General features: G+C 44.6%; 1 protein-coding gene across 2 annotated transcripts in view; it reads right to left on the bottom strand.

The window, feature by feature from the left end:
- EPS15L1 (epidermal growth factor receptor pathway substrate 15 like 1) overlaps positions 1-23,498 on the bottom strand; it is a 280,928-nt gene that overhangs the window by 131,671 nt on the left and 125,759 nt on the right. For both annotated transcript variants that reach the window (XM_073660720.1, XM_073660721.1), the window contains one exon: positions 23,098-23,295. In XM_073660720.1, the coding sequence (XP_073516821.1) occupies positions 23,098-23,295 (198 nt within the window). The remainder of the gene's footprint in view (positions 1-23,097; positions 23,296-23,498) is intronic.

The raw sequence follows: 23,498 nt of genomic DNA, 5'->3' as shown, positions 1-23,498 counted from the left end.
CCGTCTCTTTAAATAAGCCGGCCGGCAATTCAGTAGCGGCATACACCGGTACCCGACAATTTAGAACAGAAAGAATAAAGCATCACACATAGATTAGATAGATAGAAACATGTCAGTCACATATATATGAAGTACAGTGACAGTGTTACTTACTGTACTTGTCATTTAGTGTAAGGATTTATTAAAAAAAAAAAAAAAACAGTGTTATCATGTACCGTCTCTTTAAAAAAGCCGGCCGGCAATTCAGAAGCAGTACCCGACAATTTAGAATAGAAGGAATAGAGAATCACACATAGATTAGATGGATAGAAACATGTCAGTCACATATATAATAAGTACAGTGACAGGGTTGATTACTGTACTTGTCATTTAGTGTTAAAATAAAGGATTTATTAAAAAAAAAATTGGCGTGGGGTTCCCCGTAATTTTAGGCCCTAGCGGAGGTTAAGCAGACGGCTGGGGCAGATGTTTGAAGTCTGGGAAGGGGGTAATACCCACGGAGCTTCCCAGGCTACTAATATCAGCCCTCAGCTGAATACCTAGCCTTTACTAGCTATTAAAATGGGGGACCCCCAAAAAAATGACGTGGGGTCCCCTCTATTTTAATAGCTAGCAAAGGCTAGGCAGACAGCTGGGGGCTGATATTAATAGCCCAGGAAGGGTGCCATGAATATTGGCCCCCTCCCAGGCTAGAAACACCAGCCGTCAGCCGCCCCAGAAATGGCGCATCCATAGGATGTGCCAATTCTGGCACTTAGCCTCGCTCTTCCCACTGCCCTGTAGCGGTGGCAGTGGGGTAATAGGGCTGGGGTTGATGTCAGCTTATAATGCCAGCTGACATCAAGCCCAGGTTAGTAATGGAGAGGCGTCTATAAGACACCCCCATTACTAACCCCATAGTCAAAGTTAAAAAAAAACACAAACACCCAGAATAAAGTCCTTTAATTCTAAATTAAACCATACTTCCCATCACGCCCATTCCAGCTGAAGCCAACGATCTCCTGCAATAAAAGTAAAATAATAAAGCAACCTCATCCTTACCTTTTCATGGTTCCCACGACGGCTCCAGCTCTGCTACATTCACATGACAGGCTGGATCGCAGCCGAAAGCTGCCATCCAGCTTGCCATGCCGCAGAGACTGAGAAGCGCAGGAATGCTTGCGCTCCCCAGTGTCTGGCTGTGACGGCATAAAGAGGAGCCGAGGTCATGTCCAATGAACTCAGCTCACCTCATGCACGTCACTGACAGCGTGGGAGAATTCTCCTGCTGAAGCGCTGCGCGCAGGAGGGTTTTCCCACGCTGTCAGTGACGTGCATGAGGTGAGCTCATGTCCAATGAACTCAGCTCACCTCATGCACGTCACTGACAGCGTGGGAAAATTCCCCTGCACACAGCGCTTCAGCAGAATTTTCCCACGCTGTCAGTGACGGAGCACAAGCATGCCTGCGCTTCTCAGTGTCTGCCGCATGGCAAACTGGATCGCAGCGTTCTGTTGCGATCCAGCCTGTCATGTGAATGTAGCAGAGCTGAAGCTGTCGTGGGAACCATGGAAAGGTAAGAATGATGTTGCTTTATTATTTTACTTTTATTGCAGGAGATCGTTGGCTTCAGCTGGAATGGGCGTGATGGTTAAGTATGGTTTAATTTAGAACATTAAAAAATTGTGTCTTTATTTCAATGGATGCGCCATTTCTGGGGCGGCTGACGGCTGGTGTTTCTAGCCTGGGAGGGGGCCAATATTCATGGCACCCTTCCTGGGCTATTAATATCAGCCCCCAGCTGTCTGCCTAGCCTTTGCTAGCTATTAAAATAGGGGGGGGCCCCACGTCATTTTTTTTTTGGGGGGGGGGGGGTCCCCCATTTTAATAGCTAGTAAAGGCTAGGTATTCAGCTGGGGGCTGATATTAGTAGCCTGGGAAGCTCCGTGGGTATTACCCCCTTCCCAGGCTTCAAACATCTGCCCCAGCCGTCTGCTTAACCTCCGCTAGAGCCTAAAATTACGGGGAACCCCACGGCAATTTTTTTTTTAATAAATCCTTTATTTTAACACTAAATGACAAGTACAGTAAGCAACACTGTCACTGTACTTCTTATATATGTGACTGACATGTTTCTATCTATCTAATCTATGTGTGATGCTCTATTCTTTCTGTTATAAATTGTTGGGTACCGCTGCTGAATTGCCGGCCGGCTTTTTTAAAGAGACGGTGCATGAAAACACTATTATTTTTTTTAATAAATCCTTTAACACTAAATGACAAGTACAGTAAGCTGAGCGCTGCCATCCAGCTTGTCGTCCTTCAGAGACACTGCAGACCGCAGGCATTATGGGAACTTCCGATTCCAGTATTCGATATTCTAAAAGTATCGGAACTCCGTATCGGAACTCCGATACCGCGAATATTGGTCGATACCCGATATTTCAACATCGGAATGCTCAACACTAGTTGTGACACAATGAGAGATTTTATATGTAGCAGAGCTCAGAAAGTTATCCCCGCCCACACCACAGCTTTCTGTGTACATTGTATATTGACAGTTAGATCAGAGGAGGGCTGTGGCCAGACCATTTAGCACAAGGGAGCTAGTCTGGGCAGTGATAATCTCCTGGTGATAAAACAATCATTGTATGAAAAAAAAAAGCACACAGATCAATAAGTGATACATCCCTGAAATCTGTGCTTAAGCACCTACCTAATACTATCCTCAGATTACATGGCAAAAACCTGCTGAAAGATTCCCTTTAATGAAGCCCTGCATTACCAGCACTAGCAGAATCACTGTGTGACCAGCACTGTTATGACAGCACTGTGAGTATGTATGAATGCTACTAAAGCAAAGAGCAAAGCAGGCAAAACTGATACTGTTAACACAGAGAATCAGGTTTACCATGTCAGATCTTCTAACCCCTTGCCACTGTAGCCAGTGTTGGCATCCCTAACCATGCCAGGTTTTTCGAGCCAGACGTCTGTCACTTCATGTGGTAATACCTCTGGAATGCTCCCACATATCTTAGTTATTCTGAGATCTTAAATTTTACAAAAATCGAAAAAAAAAATGATCAATTTTCAAAATGTGAATTTTTATGCCCTTAACCCCTTCTCTTCACAGTCAATATTCGTTTTTGTACAGTCCTTCTTTCCTCCCCTTCTTCCAAGCGCCATAATTTTTTTTAATTTTTCCATCCATATAGCCGTAAGACGGCTTGTATTTTGCTGGATGAGTTATAGTTTTGAATGACGCCATTCATTTTACCATTCAATGAACAGAAAAACGGGAAAAAATTCCAACTGTGGTGAAATTGGGAAACAATTCAATTCAGCCATGTTTTTGGGGGTTTTGTTTTTACGGCATACATTCTGTGGTAATATTACTCTGAATCATGATACTCCAGGTCAGTATGATTATGGCGATATTCAATCTTGTATAGATTTTATTTTATTTAAATGGAGAAAAAAAAAATTCAGAAATTTGTTTTAAAAAAAAAGTTAAATTGGGGTGTGTGTCAACATTTTCCGAAACCTGTAACATTTTTGTTTTTGCATCAACTGAGCTGGGTGAGAGCTTTTTTTTTTTACAGACAACCCGACGGGTTTTACTGATCATGTCACAGCACGGTGGCTCAGTGGTTAGCACGGCAGCCTTGCAGCGCTGGGGTCCTGGGTTCAAATCCCACCAAAGACAACATCTGCAAGGAGTTTGTATGTTCTCCCCGTGTTTGTGTGGGTTTCCTCCAGGTTCTCTGGTTTCCTCCCACACTCCAAAGACATGCTGATAGGGAATGTAGATGGTGAGTCCCGATGGGGACAGCGATGATTATGTATGCAAAGCGCTGGGGAATATGTTAGCGCTATAGAAAAATAAAGATTATCATCATTACTATATGAACATGGAAACACCATCATTTCTTTATTTTAAGTGGTAGAAAAGGTGCTTGATTTGAATATTTATATTTTAAAAAAAAAAAAAAACCTTTTTCTTTTTTACTTTATTTTTAAATTCTCCTTAAGGAACATGAACCTGAGATCTTCCGATCTCTTACACTATGTACTGCAATACCACAGTATTGAACTACCGTATTTTTCGGACTATAAGACACACCGGACCATAAGACGCACCTAGGTTTTAGAGGAGGAATATAGAAAAAAAAATTGAAGCAAAAAATTTGGCCATGATGCACTGCAATGAAGGGGGGTCTATTGCTGACACTGTTATAGGGGTAACGTCCCCCAATTCTGTACAGATATCCTCATCCTGGTATACATGACCCCCATTCCCATCCTAGTATACATGGCCCCCCCATCCCCATCCTGGTATACATGGCTCCCCCATCCCCATGCTGGTATAAATAGCTACCCCATCCTGGTATACATGGCTCCCCCATCCCCATGCTGGTATAAGTAGCTACCCCATCCTGGTATACATGGCTCCCCCATCCCCATCCTGGTATACATGGCCACCCATCCCCATCCTGGTATACATGGCCACCCATCCCCATCCTGGTATACATGGCTCCCCAAACCCCATCCTGGTATACATGGCCACCCATCCCCATCCTGGTATACATGGCCACCCATCCCCATCCTGGTATACATGGCCACCCATCCCCATCCTGGTATACATGGCTCTCCAACCCCATCCTTGTATACATGCCCCCCCCCCATCCCCATCCTGGTATACATGGCTCCCCCATCCTGGTATAAATGGCTACCCCATCCCCATCCTGGTATACATGGCTTCCCCATCCTGGTATACATGGCTCCCCAAACTCCATCTTGGTATACATGGCCACCCATCCCCATCCTGGTATACATGGCCACCCATCCCCATCCTGGTATACATGGCTACCCATCCCCATCCCCATCCTGGTATACATGGCCACCCATCCCCATCCTGGTATACATGGCTACCCATCCCCATCCCCATCCTGGTATACACGGCTCTCCAACCCCATCCTGGTATACATGGCTCTCCAACCCCATCCTGGTATACACGGCCACCCATCCCCATCCTGGTATACACGGCCACCCATCCCCATCCTGGTATACACGGCCACCCATCCCCATCCTGGTATACATGGCCACCCATGCCCATCCTGGTATACATGGCCACCCATCCCCATCCTGGTATACATGGTAATAACTGCTCTCCACTCCCATGCACGTGGGGAGCAGTGAATATTCATTCCCTTTAGTAACGGGCACAAGTGATCGCCGAGAAGCTTCAGGAGCTGCGGCTAACAGTGAATCCACTATTAAGGAAAATTAATATTCACAGCTCCCCACGCCCATAGTCCCTCCCACAGCTGGTTTCAGTGCATAGGGGAGGGTGGGACCATGAGTGTGGGGTGCAATGAATATTCATTTTCTTCAAAAAATGCAGGCACAGTGTTAGCTGCAGCAGGCAGCTCCTGACTCCTGTGACCCACTTCCCCCGCTCCCCCCCTCCCACCAATTTTGGAGGAAAAAATGTGTCTTAAAATCCGAAAAATACGGTACACAGTGTAAATCTAGGTTTCTTTTGAAACTCAGCACATAGCTGAGCTTCAGAGAAGTACCAAGATGGTAGCAACAGAGTCCTTCAGTAGGCCCATGACTGCAATAGTAACCCATTGGAACCTCGCAATCAAGCCAGAGGGCACCGAAGAGAGCCGAAATGCGCGGGCAGCAGTGAGTGTTTAATTTAAATGCAGCCATCAAAGACTGACAGGGGTGTTTAAATGAATAACAGCTACTACTCGGACAACCCTCTCTCACTGTGTATGCATGCCCTTAGTAGAATAATAACACTTATACTCACCTCTGGGGCCATTCCAGCGGTGTCAGAACTGGTTCTCCTAGGAATAGTGTGACTTTGTTACATATCAGGATCCCTGTAGACAAACCGCAGCCACTTCACTCTCCCTGCCTTCAGACAAATCACATACATCCAGGGGAACAACAATTTTTCATATTTTCAAAGGAAATTTCCAAAATGTATCTTTTTAAGGAACTGTTTATAGCTATAAACTCTACATAATTATACAATTTTAAAAAGTGATCCCCTCAAAATACCCAAAACAGCAGTCAGGAAGTTTGTGAACCCTTCAGGTGTTTCACAGGAATTTATGTAAAGTGGAATGAAAAACTAAAAAAGGGCTATTATTTTTTTTCTACTAAAATGTTTCTTCTGCCCAAACTATTTAAGTTTCACAAGGGGTAATTAGAAGAAAGTGAACCCCACAATTTGCTAGGCAATTTCTCCCAAACTGGACAATATTCCATATGTGGTTGGAATCTACTTTTTGGGCACACAATGGGGCTCAGACAGGAAGGAGCGCTGTTAGATTTTTGGAGCATATACAGACATGGCCAAAAGTGTTGACACCCTTGAAATTTTTCCAGAAAATGAAGTATTTCTCCCAGAAAATTATTGCAATCACACGTTTTTCTATATACATGTTAATTTCCTTTGTGTGCATTGGAACTGTAGCGCCCCGAGGACTCGGCTGCTACAGGGGTATTGCACCTCATCCAGAGGTGTGATATCCCACTCCCGGGTAAGGATGGAGTATGGATCAAGGCTCAGTAGGCTGCATACAGCACACACACCCCATTTCCGAGGGACAGCTCAACGGTGCTCCCACTAGACAGAAGTGCAGGCACGACAGCATCTGTCCCTGACTGGAGTGGGGAGGGGGGAGGAAAACCCAGTGATGAAGGAGCAGATAGGGGTTGGGTCCTGAGCATAGGAAGGAGCCCATTGGTTGCTAGTCACCTGGGCTCATGGTCAGAGGGAGGTATATAAGGTGGGCACCATCTTAGATCAGTGTTCAGTCTGAGAGAGGAAGTGACAGAGCAGGGCCTCTGTGGAGCTCTGCTCCGGAGGCGGGCCCAGCCTGTGAGGCCAGAACCAGCACTGAAAGAGAAAGAAGAAGAAGTTCAGTCTGTGAGGAGAAGTGGAGAAGGCAGGGAGCAGGGCTGCAGCATGGGCTCTGCTCCCTGGGCAGGCCTAGCACAGAGGCCGGAGCCAGAGAGAGAGAGAGGAGAAGGAACACTGGAAAGGAAAAGGGAACAAGACCAGAACAGAAGTAACAAGTGAAACAGAAAGGCTCAGGAACGAGAAGGAAGAGAGAACCCTAAGGACCCAGGAGATTGCGGGTGACGGGTTGGCAGAACAGGGTACAGGATCACAAATTGGTGGAAGCGAATCATCTTCAGCCAAGAACCGGAGGTCGTGACCAGCCCTTGGTGCGACCCCTCGCTACACCTTGCTAGGAAGGCATACCATATAGGGTCAGGGACGTGGGCACGTAGCCCTCCCAAGAGAAGGCTCGCGGGAGCTGGACATAAGCTTGGTCACTGGTGGGGAACGAGCCAGAGAAAGGACGGAAGGGAGCTTTGAGACATACTCCAGAAAGACCTGGGAGTTGACAGAGTCCCTTGCCTGGTGGACGCAGCACGGCTTGGGTGGTCACTGCTTCGCGAGAGTGACCTGGAGAATACAAACTGTGAGTAAAGGACATTGGATTGCAACACGTTGTCTGTGACTTCTTGCTCCTCCGGCACTATTGGTATTGGGACTATCTCCACCATCACTCCCATCATCCACGCTAACTGCCCTGAGGCTGTACTCCTCCCGTGGGGAGTCATCCCATTCTTAGCTGCACACATAACACCGGCCTCAGCGGTCTGCCTTGCAGCGGCGGTCCCCATTGACCGCAATCCACGGGTGGCGCAGTCGGACTATTATCTCACTAATAAGACTGCCACTGAATAGACCACCCTGGGCACGGACCGGGTCAGCGCCACGGAGACTACAACCCCCAGCGATCCAGCTCCGGGTATTCCCCGCACACACACGACACAGGCCCAGGGGGCGCGTCAGAACAACACAAAAAAATTTACAAAAAAAAAGGCAAATTGTACATAATTTCACACAAAACTCCAAAAATGGACCGGATAAAATTGTTGGCACATTTCTAAAATTGTGGGTAAACAACTTTGCTTTAAGCATTGTAATGCAGCGGCTTGCTGCATTGCTAAAATGTCCAGGGGGTGTGTTCTGGCTGACCATTTACCTCCCCCTCAGGTGACTGATCACATGACTGAGACATCATCACAGGTCCTGTGTGCACAGAAGGATATATACATCCTGGTGGTTTGAAACAGAGGAGAGAGAGAGGCCTGGTGAAGCCTGGAAGACAGAGGCTGGATCCCTGTGTTTGGGGATACCAGTAGCCTTGGAAGGCACGTGGCCTAGAGACTACAGCTAGTGAGCCTAAACGACAGCTTTGGCAGAACAGAGCTGAGAGAAGCAGCTAAGACCCGGCAAAGGTAAAAACGCTGCTTGATGTGGACATTGATATTGTTACCTTGCTGAAGGCTGAATCTGGAGCCAAGTGGGCATATCGGTCACTGGAAAGGCTCTTGGATATTATATGTGTAACATGTCGGCGAGCCACTGAGATGGACTATGTTATGAGCGGTTTATGATATGTAATAAACTGCTGGATTGTGAATTACCGGAAAAACGTTGCATGTGTGCTTTAATTGACCCGGTGAAGCGAGTGCCCTCAGCTTGATGAATAGCGCTACCTTACAGCATGTAATGCACGTTCAAACTCACCTGTGGCAATTAACAGGTGTGGACAATAAGAAAAATACACCTGAAAGCAGATAAAAAGGGGAGAAGTTGACTTAAACTTTGCATTGTGTGGCTGATAAGCATGGAGAACAGAAAGAGGAGAAGAGAACTATCTGAGGACTTGTGATCCAAAATTGTAGAAAAATATCAACAATCTCTAGGTTACAATTCCATCTCCAGAGATCTTGATGTTCCTTTGTCCACGGTGCACAACATAATCAAGTAGTTTACAACCCATGGCACTGTAGCTAATCTCCCTGGATGTGGACGGCAGAGAAAAAATGATGAAAGGTTACAATGCAGTCTAGTCGGATGGTGGATAAGCAACCCCAATCAAGTTCCAAAGAAATTCAAGCTGTCCTGCAGGCTCAGGGTGCATCAGTGTCAGCGCGAACTATCCGTAGACATTTGAATGAAATGAAACGCTATGGCAGGAGACCCAGGAGGACCCCACTGCTGACACAGAAGCATAAAAAAGCTAGACTGCAGTTTGCCAAAATGTACGTGAGTAAAAATCCTTCTGGAAAAGCATATTGTGGATAGATGAGACCAAGATAAAGCTTTTTGGTAAATCACATTATTCTACTGTTAACTGCAGGTCTACAAAGAAAAGAACACAGTACCTACAGTCAAATATGGTGGAGGTTCAAAGAGGTTTTAGGGTTGTTCTGCAGACTCTGGCACTGGGTGCCTTGACTGGGTGTAAGGCATCATGAAATCTAAAGATTGCCAAACAATTCTGGGTCACAATGTAGTGCCCAGTGCAGAAAGCTGGGTTTATGTCTTAAGTCATGGGTCTTCCAGCAGGAGAATGACCCCAAACATATTTCAAGAAGCCCCCAGAAATGGATGGAAACTAAGCTCTGGCGAGTTCTGAAGTGGTCAATGAGTCCGGGTCTAAATCCCATTGAACACCTGTGGAGATATCTTAAAATTACTGTTGGGAGAAGGCTCCCTTCAAATATGACAGGCCTGGAGCAGTTTGCAAAAGAAGAGCGGTACAAAATTCCAGTTGATATTTGTAAAAAGCTTGTTGGTGGTTACAGGAAGCGACTGATTGCAGTTATTTATTCCAAAGGGTGTGCAACCAAATATTAAAGTTGAGGGTGCCAACAATTTCGTCTGGTCCATTTTTGAGGCTGTGTGTGAAATTATGTCCAATTCGCCTTTTTTCTCTATTTTTTTTTGTGTTGTTTCAACACACACAAAGCAAATAAACATGTATAATGAAACATGTGTAATTGAGATAATTTTCTGGAACAATTTCAGGGTTGCCAACACTTTCGGCTATGACTGTATTTGACTATAATAGATTGTGAACACCATGAGTTATTAGCAGAGACCCTGAAGTGCAAAAACAGAAACCCACAAGTGACCCTGTTTTATGAACTACACAGATAAAGGAATTAATCTAGAGGTGTGGTGAACCACAAATGCTTCAGAGAGGTTTATATGATTAGGTCTTGAAAATAGAAAATTATGTTCATTTTCTAAGAAAATGTTGCTTTAGTCCCATATTTTTCTTTTTCACAATGGTTAACAGGAGAAACTTGCCCCCACAAAATTTATTCTGGAAATCTTAAATGCAGCAACACCCCATATGTGGTCGGAAACTGGGTACATGGCGTAGCGTGGAAGGGAAGGTGTGCCACTTAACTTTTGCAGCGCAGATTTTCCTGGAATAGTTTGTGGATGCAATATGCAGAGAAATTAAAAGTAATTTTTATTGTACTTGTGTAAAGGGAAGTGTCCTAGGTTGTACATGTATATATGTATCTACATACTAGCCATGCTTGCAGATAAGTATACATGTATATATTGGCCCCCATCTCCTTATGTGTTTCAGTCTGCTTGCTGCTGTTGGGGGCAGGATCAACAAAATGTCCAGCCATGTACTAAAACAGGTTTTGCGAGTATGGCTGGACATGAACAAAGACCTTAGCCAGTGGGCGGGGAATAATACATCATTTCCTGTGCTGGACATAAAACCCCAGAGCACTCATGTGCTGGCCTTTTTTTTGGACTCCATGCTCTTTGGATGGACATAACACATGGCTGAGTATCTCTCTTCCCCTGTAACTCTTTACTTACTAGCCCTGCATACCATGTACTAACCCTATCCTTGTATCTGTATATATATATAGGGAAAGTTAGTATAGTTGGGTGGGCTGATATTGCATGAGTGATTAGGTAACATGGGTGGAAAATAGGTAATTGGGAATTGTATATTGTTATCATTATTGTATACTGTGTTAGTGGGATAAATAGTAGTATATTAACTGTAGACTTTTGTGTAATAAATACCTTTTATTAGCACACGGTTTTGTCTCAGTTGGTATATAGTATAAGGCACAGATAACGTTAGTGGATATTAATTATTAATAATCAAGTTTGATGTTAATAGTTAATATCGGACCTCAATAGAGGAGTAGGAGAGTTCCCCCATTAATTACCGATATTTTGTGGTGGGAATCCCGCCCTTCAACAACTTGTTTACTACCTTATATTATATACCGTACTTTTGTTTTATATAGTTATACATTGTAAACTCAGTTTGCACTTTTTCATATGTACAGCACCTTGGAATTAAGTGCACTTTAAATAAAGAGAATAAAAATAAAAGTTGAGAGTTCTGTTAATGTTGTGGCTGTTTCATATCATTTGTCCAGACACTAAAATCCAAAACTAAGTATTATTAGATTAATAAAGTTTTTACATTGTTAAAAAATGTACATGTATGTTATTAATTCAATTACTGTTGTTGAGTAATGTTAACTGAAAACATCAGGGCTTGTCTTTTACCATCAGTGAAAGGCATTGCGCTACAAATGTGCAATAAGGTATCAAAAATAGGCTGAGGAGGATGAAAACCAGACAAACCACATCCTTAAAGAAGCAATGCTTGAAAGGTTAAAAACAGCAGCAACTTCTTGTGTGTGTACTGAAATAAGCGTAAGCAACTGTTACGGCATCCTGGTCAGACTCTGCAACGTTAGAAGTCGTCAGAGGGACCTAAAAGTTTGTAATTATTATACCCTTATATCCCTCAGATTAGAACACTTATATCATCTAAAAACACCTATTTTCCCTAGCTGCATGTAAATAAGGATGTAAAGCATGAAATTTTAATTTCTAAATGTAGATGGTGTAAGATGGCAGCCGGACAGGTCCTCAAGGGGATATGTGAAGCGCTATGCCTGATGCCCCTGCATGGTGTTCCCTCCTCCCTCTATGCAAGGATGCCGGCTTACTCACTGCCCCGGCCCCTGGTCCCCTGGTCCCCAGCGTGCTCCTGCCCTTCGTGCATGCCACCTTGTGGTCTGGCGGTCTGCCTAGGGTGCTGTTCTTAAAGGGACAGAGCGTGCACATAGTAAATGCTCCTAGCAACAGCTGGGAAGCATTTAGTTAAAAAGAATCTGTCACCCCCTGGGAGATATCAGACCTCTACTATGGACATACAGGTTATACTGTAGAAAAGTAAATCTATACATACCTGTACGGACCATAGTAGAGGTTTGATTGCAGAGAAATCTGTTTTTAAAAACTCTGTTGTGCACAGGCTTGGCGTCCCCTGGATGCCAAGAAATCCCCGCCTATCTGCTTATTATTCCCCCGAATTCACCGCCTATATGCTTAGTTAACATATTTCCCCCCTCCCCTGCCCTGTGACGTGCACTGTGCTCCCTGACTTCCTGGGCATGTGCAAAGCGGCGCTCACATAGAGCGCACTTTGCTTCATCCTGGCCCGTCTCTCTGTGCACTGCGCTGCAGGGTTCTATTGCACAGGCGCCGGGAAGTGACAGTGACTCTCCGGAGCCTGCGCAATACAACCCTGAGGCGCAGTGCAGAGAGATTCGTGGGCCCGGGAGGAAGCAAAGCGCGCTCTATGTGAGCAGCGCTTTGCGCCTGCCCGGGAGGTCAGGGAGCACAGGGAATATGGTAACTAAGCATATAGGTGGGGATTTCGGGGAATAATAAACAGTTAGGCGGGATTTCTTGGTGTCCGGGGGACGCCAAGCCTGTGGAAAACAGAGGTGATAAAAACATATTTCTCTGCAATCAGACCTCTACTATGGGCCATACAGGTATGTGTATAGATTTACTTTTCTATAACCTGTATGCCCATAGTAGAGGTCTGATATCTCCCAGGGGTGACAGATTCCCTTTAAATGTGTGTTCAACAGCAAGGTGTCTCCCAGGCAATAGCTGGGAGACATCTTGTATAAAAGGCACCCTCCCAAATAGGGAGGTGCTTGAGCAACCCCTATAGTTCAGTTAGATGGTTTGTGTGCAACTGTATGTTGCCAGGTCCCCCGTCCCCAGTTTGTTATAGTTTCCCGTATCCAGTGTCCTGTCCCTTTAGCTCAGTATAGTTGTCCTTGTTCCTGTGACCACTTTAGCGGTACCTATACCCCGTGGCCGCATCGGCAGTACTTGAACTATTTCCTGACACCTCTGTACCTGTAACTGTGGCAGTGACCCTACTTATTCCTGTGGCCGTCCTGTCAGCACAGCCTGAACCTGTCCCTGTAGCTGTCCTGTCTGCACAGAGTGAACCCATCCCAGTGGGTGTCCTGTCTGCACAGTCTGAACTTGTCCCAAGTGGCCATCCTGCTCCGTCTAAGAATCTGAAGTATCATCTCTGCCACTTGGGGTCAGCAGCTACTGCCGGATGCCGCCCAGGAGTTGCACCTGTCAGCTATATTCTGCGCAAGTCGACCTCACCACTAGAGGCTCCAGCGAACACCAAGGTAGCTAATTAGTCACACCCCTCCATGGTAGCTCTGGTCTGTGACACAGTGAGGCCATGAACCATGTGCGCCACCCTAGGAGTGTAACAATATGCATCAATGAGGTTGGTAGTTGGTAAGTTAATAAGACGTGTCCAGCGCCGGGTTTACAAGCAGTCAGAGAGATGGGACTGGCTGCTGACATATCCCCACCCCGGAGTTAAATATGGCAGATATAAGGAAATCCAGCTGTATGATTAGTTGGTGTGTGCAAGGTGAAAAGATCTTGCTTGTGTGGCTAAGTGTCTGCTAGAGGCTGGATGAAGGTCTGACATTTAACCACTTAACGACGAATGACACACACAAACACACAGTGACAATTCCATGCAGACAGCTGTCACCGACACGGCACTGTGATCGGTCAGTCAATCTGACTGACCGATCACAGCAGAATCGTGCAGGAGGTGCTGAAATCAGTGCAGGAGCTCAACGCTGCTAATAGCCGAGCTTGTGCAGTGAGAGCCAGGGGCGGTGATGGAACCGCAGGGATGGTTCCAGCACCACCACTGGCTGAATAACACTCCAAATGCAGTGATAGAGAGCAATCGCAACATTTGGAAGGTTGTGAAGAGAAGCAGGGACCAATAGCAGCGTCTGTGAATCTCTGATCACTGTGGTTGGATGGTGAATGTAACTATCCAATCACAGCTATGTATCCAATGAGGGGGAACAGCAGCACAGCCCCATTTTGTCACGCTGTCTGTGACATTGTTAGAGATCAGAGCTGTGCTGCTGTTAGAAAGTGTCAAATCAAGAATCAACTATATCTCCCACTCCCAGTGTCACCCCAGTCTCTCTGTCCATCCTCCCATCTCCTGTGTCATTAAAAAAAATGTAAAAAAAAGTTTCATACGTGTATATATACATAAGCCTCATCTGCTGTTTACATCAATACAGCCACTGCGGTATATCTATCTATATAAACACACACAATGGCTGTAAGTATGTGTGAAGAATATTGGAGACATAAATCCACATCAATCACTTGTATCCTATTTGGCACGGGATTATAAACACTCCTTCAGTGTGCAGTTGTAACAGAACAGCTGGCAGCAGCAGGGGGAAGTCAAGAGTCAAAAAAAGCTGAGGGACAGATTACACACCTTGACCAGCTAAGCTCAGAAAAAAGGGCTTGCCTGCCATGTGGAAGCCATGCGGTCTGAGTCAGCTATGATTTCATAAGGAGAATATGGATTTATTGTACGTCCTAGATCCCCAAACCGGACCGCACACCATCCAGTGTCCCGATCCGTTCTGGCCTCACAGGGTGGGGAGATACGTAGAAGATACGTAGAATAGCTAGTAGGAAACAGATAGTGTTTAGTCTCCATGTGTAGCAGTGGCACGGCTGGATCCAATGACACCAGAAGCGCCTCCCTAGGACCGTCCACTAAGAAGTTATGACCCATCTGAAGTTTTGGAGTTATCTGCCAGGGGCACGGGGAGGGGACTCAGGTTCAGCCCAGAGGGCTAGGAATTATAAGCTAAAGTAAGGCCATGAGGCTCTCTCTCACTCTCTGATACATGCGGCCACTTCGAACAGGGGGGCTCACGCCGAGTAACATGCTGCAAAGAACCGAGTAACCCACTGGAAGCTCAGACCCCCATGAGGCCTAGGCGCACACATGGTCAGACGCCACCAGTAATTTATATGATTAATCTGCTTATATATTTTGTCCTATCACTACTGTATTTGTATCTCTGACCATTATATATGTATAACCCTTGTGCATATAGTGTATTGTCTAGCATGTCCTTAATTTATTGGGGTAAATTCCCATGCTACCGGGGCTGGTTACTGGCCAGATATAATGCCCGTTAACAGACCGGGCTTACATCGAATAGGAACTGGTGGCTGCTATACCAGGCTGATAAGGTTCTGTTTCACTGCGGCTAGTGAAACGGGCCTCTCAGACGTATGAGTGTGGGGTCACGTCAGTGACTGAGTGGGCCAACTCTTCTCACTCCCTGTAACTTCCTGAGCCTGTGAGGATAAGGGTGTCTGTGTAAAACTGTACCAGTCTGACCTTACAAGTCCCCAAGGGGTGCGGAACATCACGTTCGTGCAAAGTGCGGATCTGTATCACAAGATCCGTCTGACGTAATAGTGACGTCAGTCGGCAGGAGAGGTGTGGATTCTTCATAGTATGTATACAGCAGATGATAAAGACAGTGCAAATGAGACAGAAGAGTAGTTTTTACTGATGTTATCCTCATCCACTAGTTCTAATGACAACGAGGCTCAACAACAGCACAGCGGGCGGGAACGTGTTAGCGCTAGTGCCACTGTAAGTGATTGGGTGCCAACGGAATCCTACACTCCGTGCTTGCCAAAATTTATATCTGCCACGGACGTCCATGTTTGGGGAGGTCCACTTTTTTTTTTTTTTAATTTTCTTTTCTGAAGAATTATTAAATGTAATGGCTGAGCAGACCAATTCATATGTAGCTCAATTAATTATAGGCCACCACACATCCTACTACTCCAAAAGTAGTAACTGGAGACCCCTTGATGTAGTGGACATTTTAACATTTTTCGGCCTACTTCGAAACATGGGTCTGATAAAAAAAAAACACCATCAGATGTTATTGGTCATCTGACGTCCTGTATGACACCCCTATGTACAGAGAAGTAATGGCCCGTCAACGATTTGAGAGCATTCTGCGATCCCTACAATTCGCAGAAAAAGCAAATTGCCCCCCTTCCAATGATCCAAGCCATGACCGACTTTACAAAGTCAGGCTCCTATTTTAATGATAAATTTTCCCACACATATACCTCCGAAAAAAATCCGTGTGGAAGAATCTCTGGTCCTCTTCAAGGCTGCATTTCAAGCAGTATTTGCCGAACAAAAGGTCCCGATTCGGACTGAAAAGCTATAAATTGTGCCAAAGCGACTCTGGCTAAACACACAAATTCAGGGTGTATGAGAAGAAAGACACCCAGATTGTTCCTCTTAAATGTACCACCTCCCTAAACATAGCTTGGAAAATTGTCTGGACCTGGTGCATCCCCTTTTAGATAAGGGGTACAACTTGTACATAGCTAATTATACAAGTTGTGACGACACAGCTTTTTAATCTTAATTATACAGACGTGTAAATTCAGTAGGCCAGTAGCCATATACCTTTATCTTTATGTTGACTTGTGAATTTGTGTTCTTCTTTGGTTGATCAACACAGACTATTGGTTTGAATAAGCCTGAATGTTGATCACTTGACTTTATATTTGTTAATTGATGAATTGCTGTTATTTACATCTTATATCAGCTCCTACAACGTATTGTCTGCTAGTTTTGCAAAAAAGCAACTCAGAGTCTTGGAACAATAATGTTTGTTAATATGCGAATTACATATTGTACTAGGCCAGCTAGTTTGTTGATCTGCAGAGCAGTGGGATACCAACTATGCAAATTGATTAAATGCGTAACAATGTGACACGAGCCCCTGCCACTTTTCCCCCTTACCTGTGAATGATAACCTGAGCCACAGTAAATATAAAAGGGATTTCTATCATGCTGAAGTAGAATCAGAGAGACTATTCAGGACAGCAACCAGGACCCATGGCTCCATCAAGAGTCATACAGATGTGATTCTAAAGGATGTCAGCTTAGGGGACCCCGGCCACGGCTGAAGGGATACAGATCTGCGTCATTGACTATCACAGAACCCATGGATACATTGGGGGAAGCCAGGTTTGGACGATGAGGTCACCTGGTCCCATGGATATGTTGTTTGGGGTTGAAAGGTGGGACCCTCCAGTCACCTGAAACCCATGGATACGCTCGGAGAAAGCCAGGTTGGGACCATCCGGTCAGCTGGTTCCATGGATATGTTAGGAGAAACCAGGTTGGGACCCTTGGGTCTCCTGGCCACGTACCTCAATGGACTGTCAGCTTCCAAAACTTGCCGCTACCTCCTCTCTGTGGGTGTCCACGCAAAGCGAGGTGCCACTGGTTGAGGTAGTTGGCCCTGGAAGTCCCAATGTCGCAGCTGCTCTATTACCGGCGGGCCAGTGGAAGGGTGAGACTGTGTAATTTTGCACCATGCTGGGTATTTGCTGGCACTGTTCTATACGTTATTGCATGTTTGGTGGTTCAATAGAGTATAGCCACACTGTTTTACCCTCACCCTGTGTTGTCTGAGTAGTATTATGCCCACGGAAGACCCCGTATCTTCACACAAGTGTACCCCTGTTCAGGTGCCTGTCTCCCAAGAAAACAGTGACTTTTGGCACCATACGCCAGAATCAAAGAGCGCTGCCCAAGACTTGTCATCCAAAAATTAAAAGGCAGGCGAAATTAAGACGCTCTGTAATGAGGATATCCTTCTTATCAAATTTCGTGACAAGAAGAATGTCCTCATGTTAACATGAATCCATGCTGACAGAAGCAGCCAAATTTCTGTACGTGGGGCAAGTTCTAGGGGCAGGAAGCCTGTCTGTGTACAGGATTACAATAAGTTTATGGGTGGCGTGGACCTTGCAGACCAGATGCTGCAGACCTACAGCGCTGTTCGCAAGTCACATGTATGGTATGTATGGCCCTATATAATTCTTTAGTACAGTACCGAAAAACTGGGAACCAAGGATCTTGCTTTGAGTTCCAAGAAAAATTAATAAAACATTTGATATTTGGAGACCAAGGGAGTGTGGGGGAGAATCATCTAGTGACGCCAGCCGAATTACCCCCATTGTCAGCATTTTCCGTCACAAATGCCATTCATAAGAGAAAAAAAAGACCGACTCCAAAAAAGACGCAGGCTGTATTACAAAGATGGAGCTAGGAGGGAAACCAGTTACCAGTGTGACATGTCCTGATAAACCTGGCTTCTGCTTTAGGGAATGTTTCTGTCGCTCTCTATTCACTTTTTATTTCTTCATCACCAATTTATAAATTGGAATACAAAAAAAAATGCAAAGTGAAAAAGTTAATGCTCACTGTATTCCTAGATGAATACTGTGAGGGGAATTTGCTGAAATTGGAAACATGTAACTTATCTTTTTCGCCAGTTTGACTATGCCGTACCATCTAAAGCATTCTGAATCTTTCTACTGTTTGGTGTTATGGACATGGCGGTTTTTAACGGAGCCATGGCAGGCGTTAGGGCAGGGAAGACTAGGAAACTGCCAAGGGCTCCCACCGTCTACAACAGGAGCTTCACTGATAATAGCATTATCAGTGAAGCTTCCCATGTAGAGAGACTGGTTTAGGACCTGTAGTGACATCACGATCACGTGACCTGTCATGTGATCGTGATGTCACTACAGGCCTTGCAATCTGGGGAACTTTAGGACCTTTTGTGAGGGCCTGGCATTGAAAGGAGGAGCAGTGAAGTACAACAACACCGGCCACTGAACATTCCCCATCAGAATGATAGAAGTGCTCATTGGACAGTGCTCATGTCCTCCTGCATGGTGTCTCTAAGGGGGAAGGAGAGCCAGAGACCTGGAACCTACCAAGCTGACCTGCAAGATGAGTCATCCTGTATCCACCAGTGTGTGCTGCTCTTGGTGATGGCAGAAGCGGCTCTTGTCAGCAGTCCCAGCAGAGGAGAGGCAAGGATGTGACTGCTGGGACAGTGCTGCTGTGATCAGAAGCTGCAACTTATATTGTAGAACAACTTCATTCCCTCCAGCATAAAGCAGTGTGTGTATGTGAGGTATGTGCAGTGTGTGCTGTCTATGTTTATATGAACATGTGTTGCCCTGCATAAGTGTGCTGTGAGTATCTACTGTGTGAGCCGCGTACGTGTGTGTGTGTGTATCTACGTGTGTGCCGCGTACGTGTGTGTGTATCTACGTGTGTACTAGAGTGTGTGTGCCGTGTACTAGTGTGTGTGTATGCCGTGTACTAGTATGTGTGCCATGTAAATGTATGTATAAGTGTCTATGTTTATATATTTTATTGCATTATAACAACTTGTATATATGTTAATAGTATATGTAGATGGCCGGGTATAGACACACTATGGCAGTATGTCTGTAGCATCCATATTTATAAATCCTGGTTGTACAGACATGGATTTCATAGCTTTAAACATGTTGGCAATCGTGCAATGAATGGCCAAAATGCTGCTCATTAATCAGGTTATTGGAGTGTTTAAGGTGGAACAAAAATCATTGTAGGCAGAAGCACATCGCCTGGTGTACCCTGCAGATATGCTGCTGATAACATGATACTGTATGGGGACAGATTGATCTACTACAGATTATTAAGTGCCCATCATTCTTCCTCAGCCGGTGTAAAGAGGCCGGGAAACCAGCACTGAACAGCTTCAGTATTGTCTATCACGCTCATTGAACGGCCTGAACTCAGCTCATGTAGATACAACCGAAATGTGTGAGTCTGATGGAACATTATGTGAGCATTTAGGGCCCCACTTTGTCTAAAACCGGCCCTGCATGAAGTATACCTAGTACACGAGCTGTTCCTGGTCTATAAAGATTGGGCTTTCTTATTATTTTATTTGGGTATTAGAAAACCCGTTATACCTGCTACAACTGTCCACATGTACTGTGGCATACTGCCTCTTTATATTCTGTAAAATGATGGATTGTTCTGCGTACATGGCGGTTCCTACCCTGCCAGGCAGGGACCTGTTATAATGTGCCAGTGTCACATGGAACATCCGTCCCTCATTTATGGATTGATTGTGCTACAGACACAACTAGTCCTTTTTTTAAAAAATAAATAAAGAGTGGCAGCAGCCCTAGATGTTATCTTGTGAATGTGCTCACCTTTGCACATTGTTACACTCCTCAATTTTGAAACATGTCGCCTTTCATTTCAATGCAAATTTTTCCAGCTCTAATGAAATAACAGTGGTTTAGTCGTATTTACTGGCAAATGTGATACATAGATACATACACAGGGTGCCCATCCCTTTTGGGCCCGATTGTTCAGTAAAGCTATAAATTTGGGGTTATATTTGAGCACAAGATGAATAGCTCTATAAATCTTGGGGTCCATTTCCCATTTTCTCACCTCTCACTACTATATACAGCGGGTACGGAAAGTATTCAGACCCCTTTACATTTTTCACTCTTTCTTTCATTGCAGCCATTTGGTTAATGAGAAAAGAAACAAACTTTTTAGAATTTAAGTACACTTTGCACCACATCTTGACTGAAAATAAAAAATTAAATGTAGAAATTTTTGCAAACTTATTAAAAAAGAAAAACTGAAATATCACATGGTCATAAGTATTCAGACCCTTTGCTCAGACACTCATATTTAAGTCACATGGTGTCCATTTCCTTGTGATCCTCCTTGAGATGGTTCTACTCCTTCATTGGAGTCCTGCTGTGTTTAATTAAACTGATAGGACTTGATTTGGAAAGGCACACACCTGTCTATATAAGACCTCACCGCGCATGTCAGACCAAATGAGAATCATGAGCTCAAAGGAACTGCCCAAGGAGCTCAGAGACAGAATTGTGGCAAGGCACAGATCTGGCCAAGGTTACAAAAGAATTTCTGCATTACTCAAGGTTCCTAAGAACACAGTGCCCTCCATAATCCTTAAATGGAAGAAGCTTGGGACCACCAGAAGTCTTCCTAGACCTGGCTGTCCAGCCAAACTCTGCAATCGTGGGAGAAGAGCCTTGGTGAGAGAGGTAAAGAAGAACCCCAAGATCACTGTGGCTGAGCTCCAGAGATGCAGTAGGGAGATTGGAGAAAGTTCCACAGAGTCAACTATCACTGCAGCCGCCCTCCACCAGTCGGGCTTTTATGGCAGAGTGGCCCGACAGAAGCCTCTCCTCAGTGCAAGACATATGAAAGCCCACATAGAGTTTGCTCAAAAACACATGAAGGACTCCCAGACTATGAGAAATAAGACTCTCTGGTCTGAAGAGATGAAGAAAGAACTTTTTGGTGATAATTCTGAGCGGTATGTGTGGAGAAAACCAGGCACTGCTCATCACCTGCCCAATACAATCCCAACAGTGAAACATGGTGGTGGCAGCATCATGCTATGGAGGTGTTTTTCAGCTGCAGTGACAGCATGACTGATTGCAATTGAAGGAAACACGAATGCGGCCAAGCACAGAGCTATCCTGGTTGAAAACCTCTTCCAGAGTGCTCTGGACCTCAGACTTGGCCGAATGTTCACCTTCCAACAAGACAATGACCCTAAGCACACAGCTAAAATAACCTAAAGGAGTGGCTTCAGAACAAATCTGTGACCATTCTTGATTGGCCCAGCCAGAGCCTTGACCTAAACCAAATTGAGCATCTCTGGAGAGATCTGAAAATGGCTGTCCACCAACGTTCACCATCCAACCTGACGGAACTGGAGAGGATCTGCAAGGAAGAATGGCAGCAGATCCCCAAATCCAGGTGTGAAAAACTTGTTGCATCATTTCCAAGAAGACTCATGGCTGTACTAGCTCAAAAGGGGGCTTCTACTCAATACTGAGCAAAGGGTCTGAATACTTATGACCATGTGATATTCCAGTTTTTCTTTTTTAATAAATTTGCAAAAATTTCTACATTTCTGTTTTTTTTTCGGTCAAGATGGGGTGCAGAATGTACTTTAATGAGAAAAAATGAACTTTTTAGAATTTACCAAATGGCTGCAATGAAACAGAGTGAAAAATTTAAAGGGGTCTGAATACTTTCCATACCCACCGTATTAAAAATTTGTCCTAAAAATGACACTTTTGTGAAAAAAACGATGACATTTTATTTTTCACACTTATTTTTAACTAAATCCTTAAAAGCGAACCTGTCAGCAGGATTGTGCTCAGTAAACTACATAGACTGTCAGTTTGGCGCAGTTAAACTGATTAATATGATACCTTAGTTGATGAAATCCATGCTGTGGTTCTTGTGTAATCATTACTTTCAGTTTGGAGATAATGATATGCTCGTGCTTTGGGGCGGCCTGTGGGGGGTGCTCTATCTGGTGCTCTGCTTACATATTCATCTGTATGCTTTTATGACAGCTCACAGTGGCTTCACTGACCTGCCTCCTATTTTACATGATGCATCTAGTAGTGCGGGGCTAGGTAAAATAGGAGGCAGGTCAGTGAAAGCACAGTGAGCCGTCATAAGAGCATATAGATGAATATGTAAGCAGAGCACCAAATAGAGCGCCCCCCACAGGCCGCCCCAAAGCACGAGCATATCATTATCTCCAAAATAAAAGGAAAGATTACACAAGTTCCGGTAACAAATATTACATTTTCTGCAAACAAAGACCATGCACTTAATGTGAAATCTACAAATTGACATTCATTGTTCATTCAATGCATTTTCATGTTGTGGTACATGACATTAGGTATGCAAATTGCATACATGCGGTCACATAACCGCCTGCTCTCATCGGCAATATGGGGAATTGGGACAGCGTGTGCATCGCATGCTGTCACAATTCAGCAGGCTGTAGTCACTCTATGATTTTTTTTTTCCCCCAAACCTGGACAACATTTTTAGTGATTTTTTGGGTTAAAAGGGCTTCCCGGGTCTCTAAAACTGATAGCTTATCCTCAGAATATCAGAACAATTTAGGAGGGGGTTGAGGCTACAGGTATACCTAACAATCAGCTGACTGAAGATGTAGCAGCGAAATGGAAAAAGCACAGCTCCATACATTGAGTAGAGGCCTCATGGGCTTTCAATTTCATGATATTTTAAATTATGACAAAGTAGTGTTTCATTTTTAAATTAGACTTACCTGATTAATTTCTTCCTGTGTTGATTTCAATGACTTTATAATGGTCTCCAGTTGAATCTTTCCTGCTTGGATACTCTGTTCCAGCTGGTTCTCTTCCTGTTGTAATCTGTTTAGCTCTGATTTGGCCCTATTAAGTTCTTCTTCCTGTGCCTGTACATCTGATTCTTGGGACTGAATTTGTACTTTTAGTGAGGAGATCTATGAGAAAGCAAAACAGAACACAATAGGTACTATTTTGATTTTATCACACAGCACTGTTTTGTGAAAAAAAAAGACTTCAGACACGGTAGCATACTGTGGAATATGCCTCTAAATCCAGACAACGAAGAAAGAAATGTTGCTTTTAATGTGGGTAAATGGTTTATTTTATTTTTTTGCACAAATGATATGATTCAAGAAAA

Source organism: Phyllobates terribilis, unplaced genomic scaffold (assembly GCF_046119375.1).
Source record: "Phyllobates terribilis strain yellow unplaced genomic scaffold, ASM4611937v1 Scaffold_1__5_contigs__length_1240528914, whole genome shotgun sequence".
NCBI lineage: Eukaryota > Metazoa > Chordata > Amphibia > Anura > Dendrobatidae > Phyllobates > Phyllobates terribilis.
The sequence above is the reverse complement of the archived record's forward strand: the minus strand, read 5'-3'. Positions and strand labels throughout refer to the sequence as shown.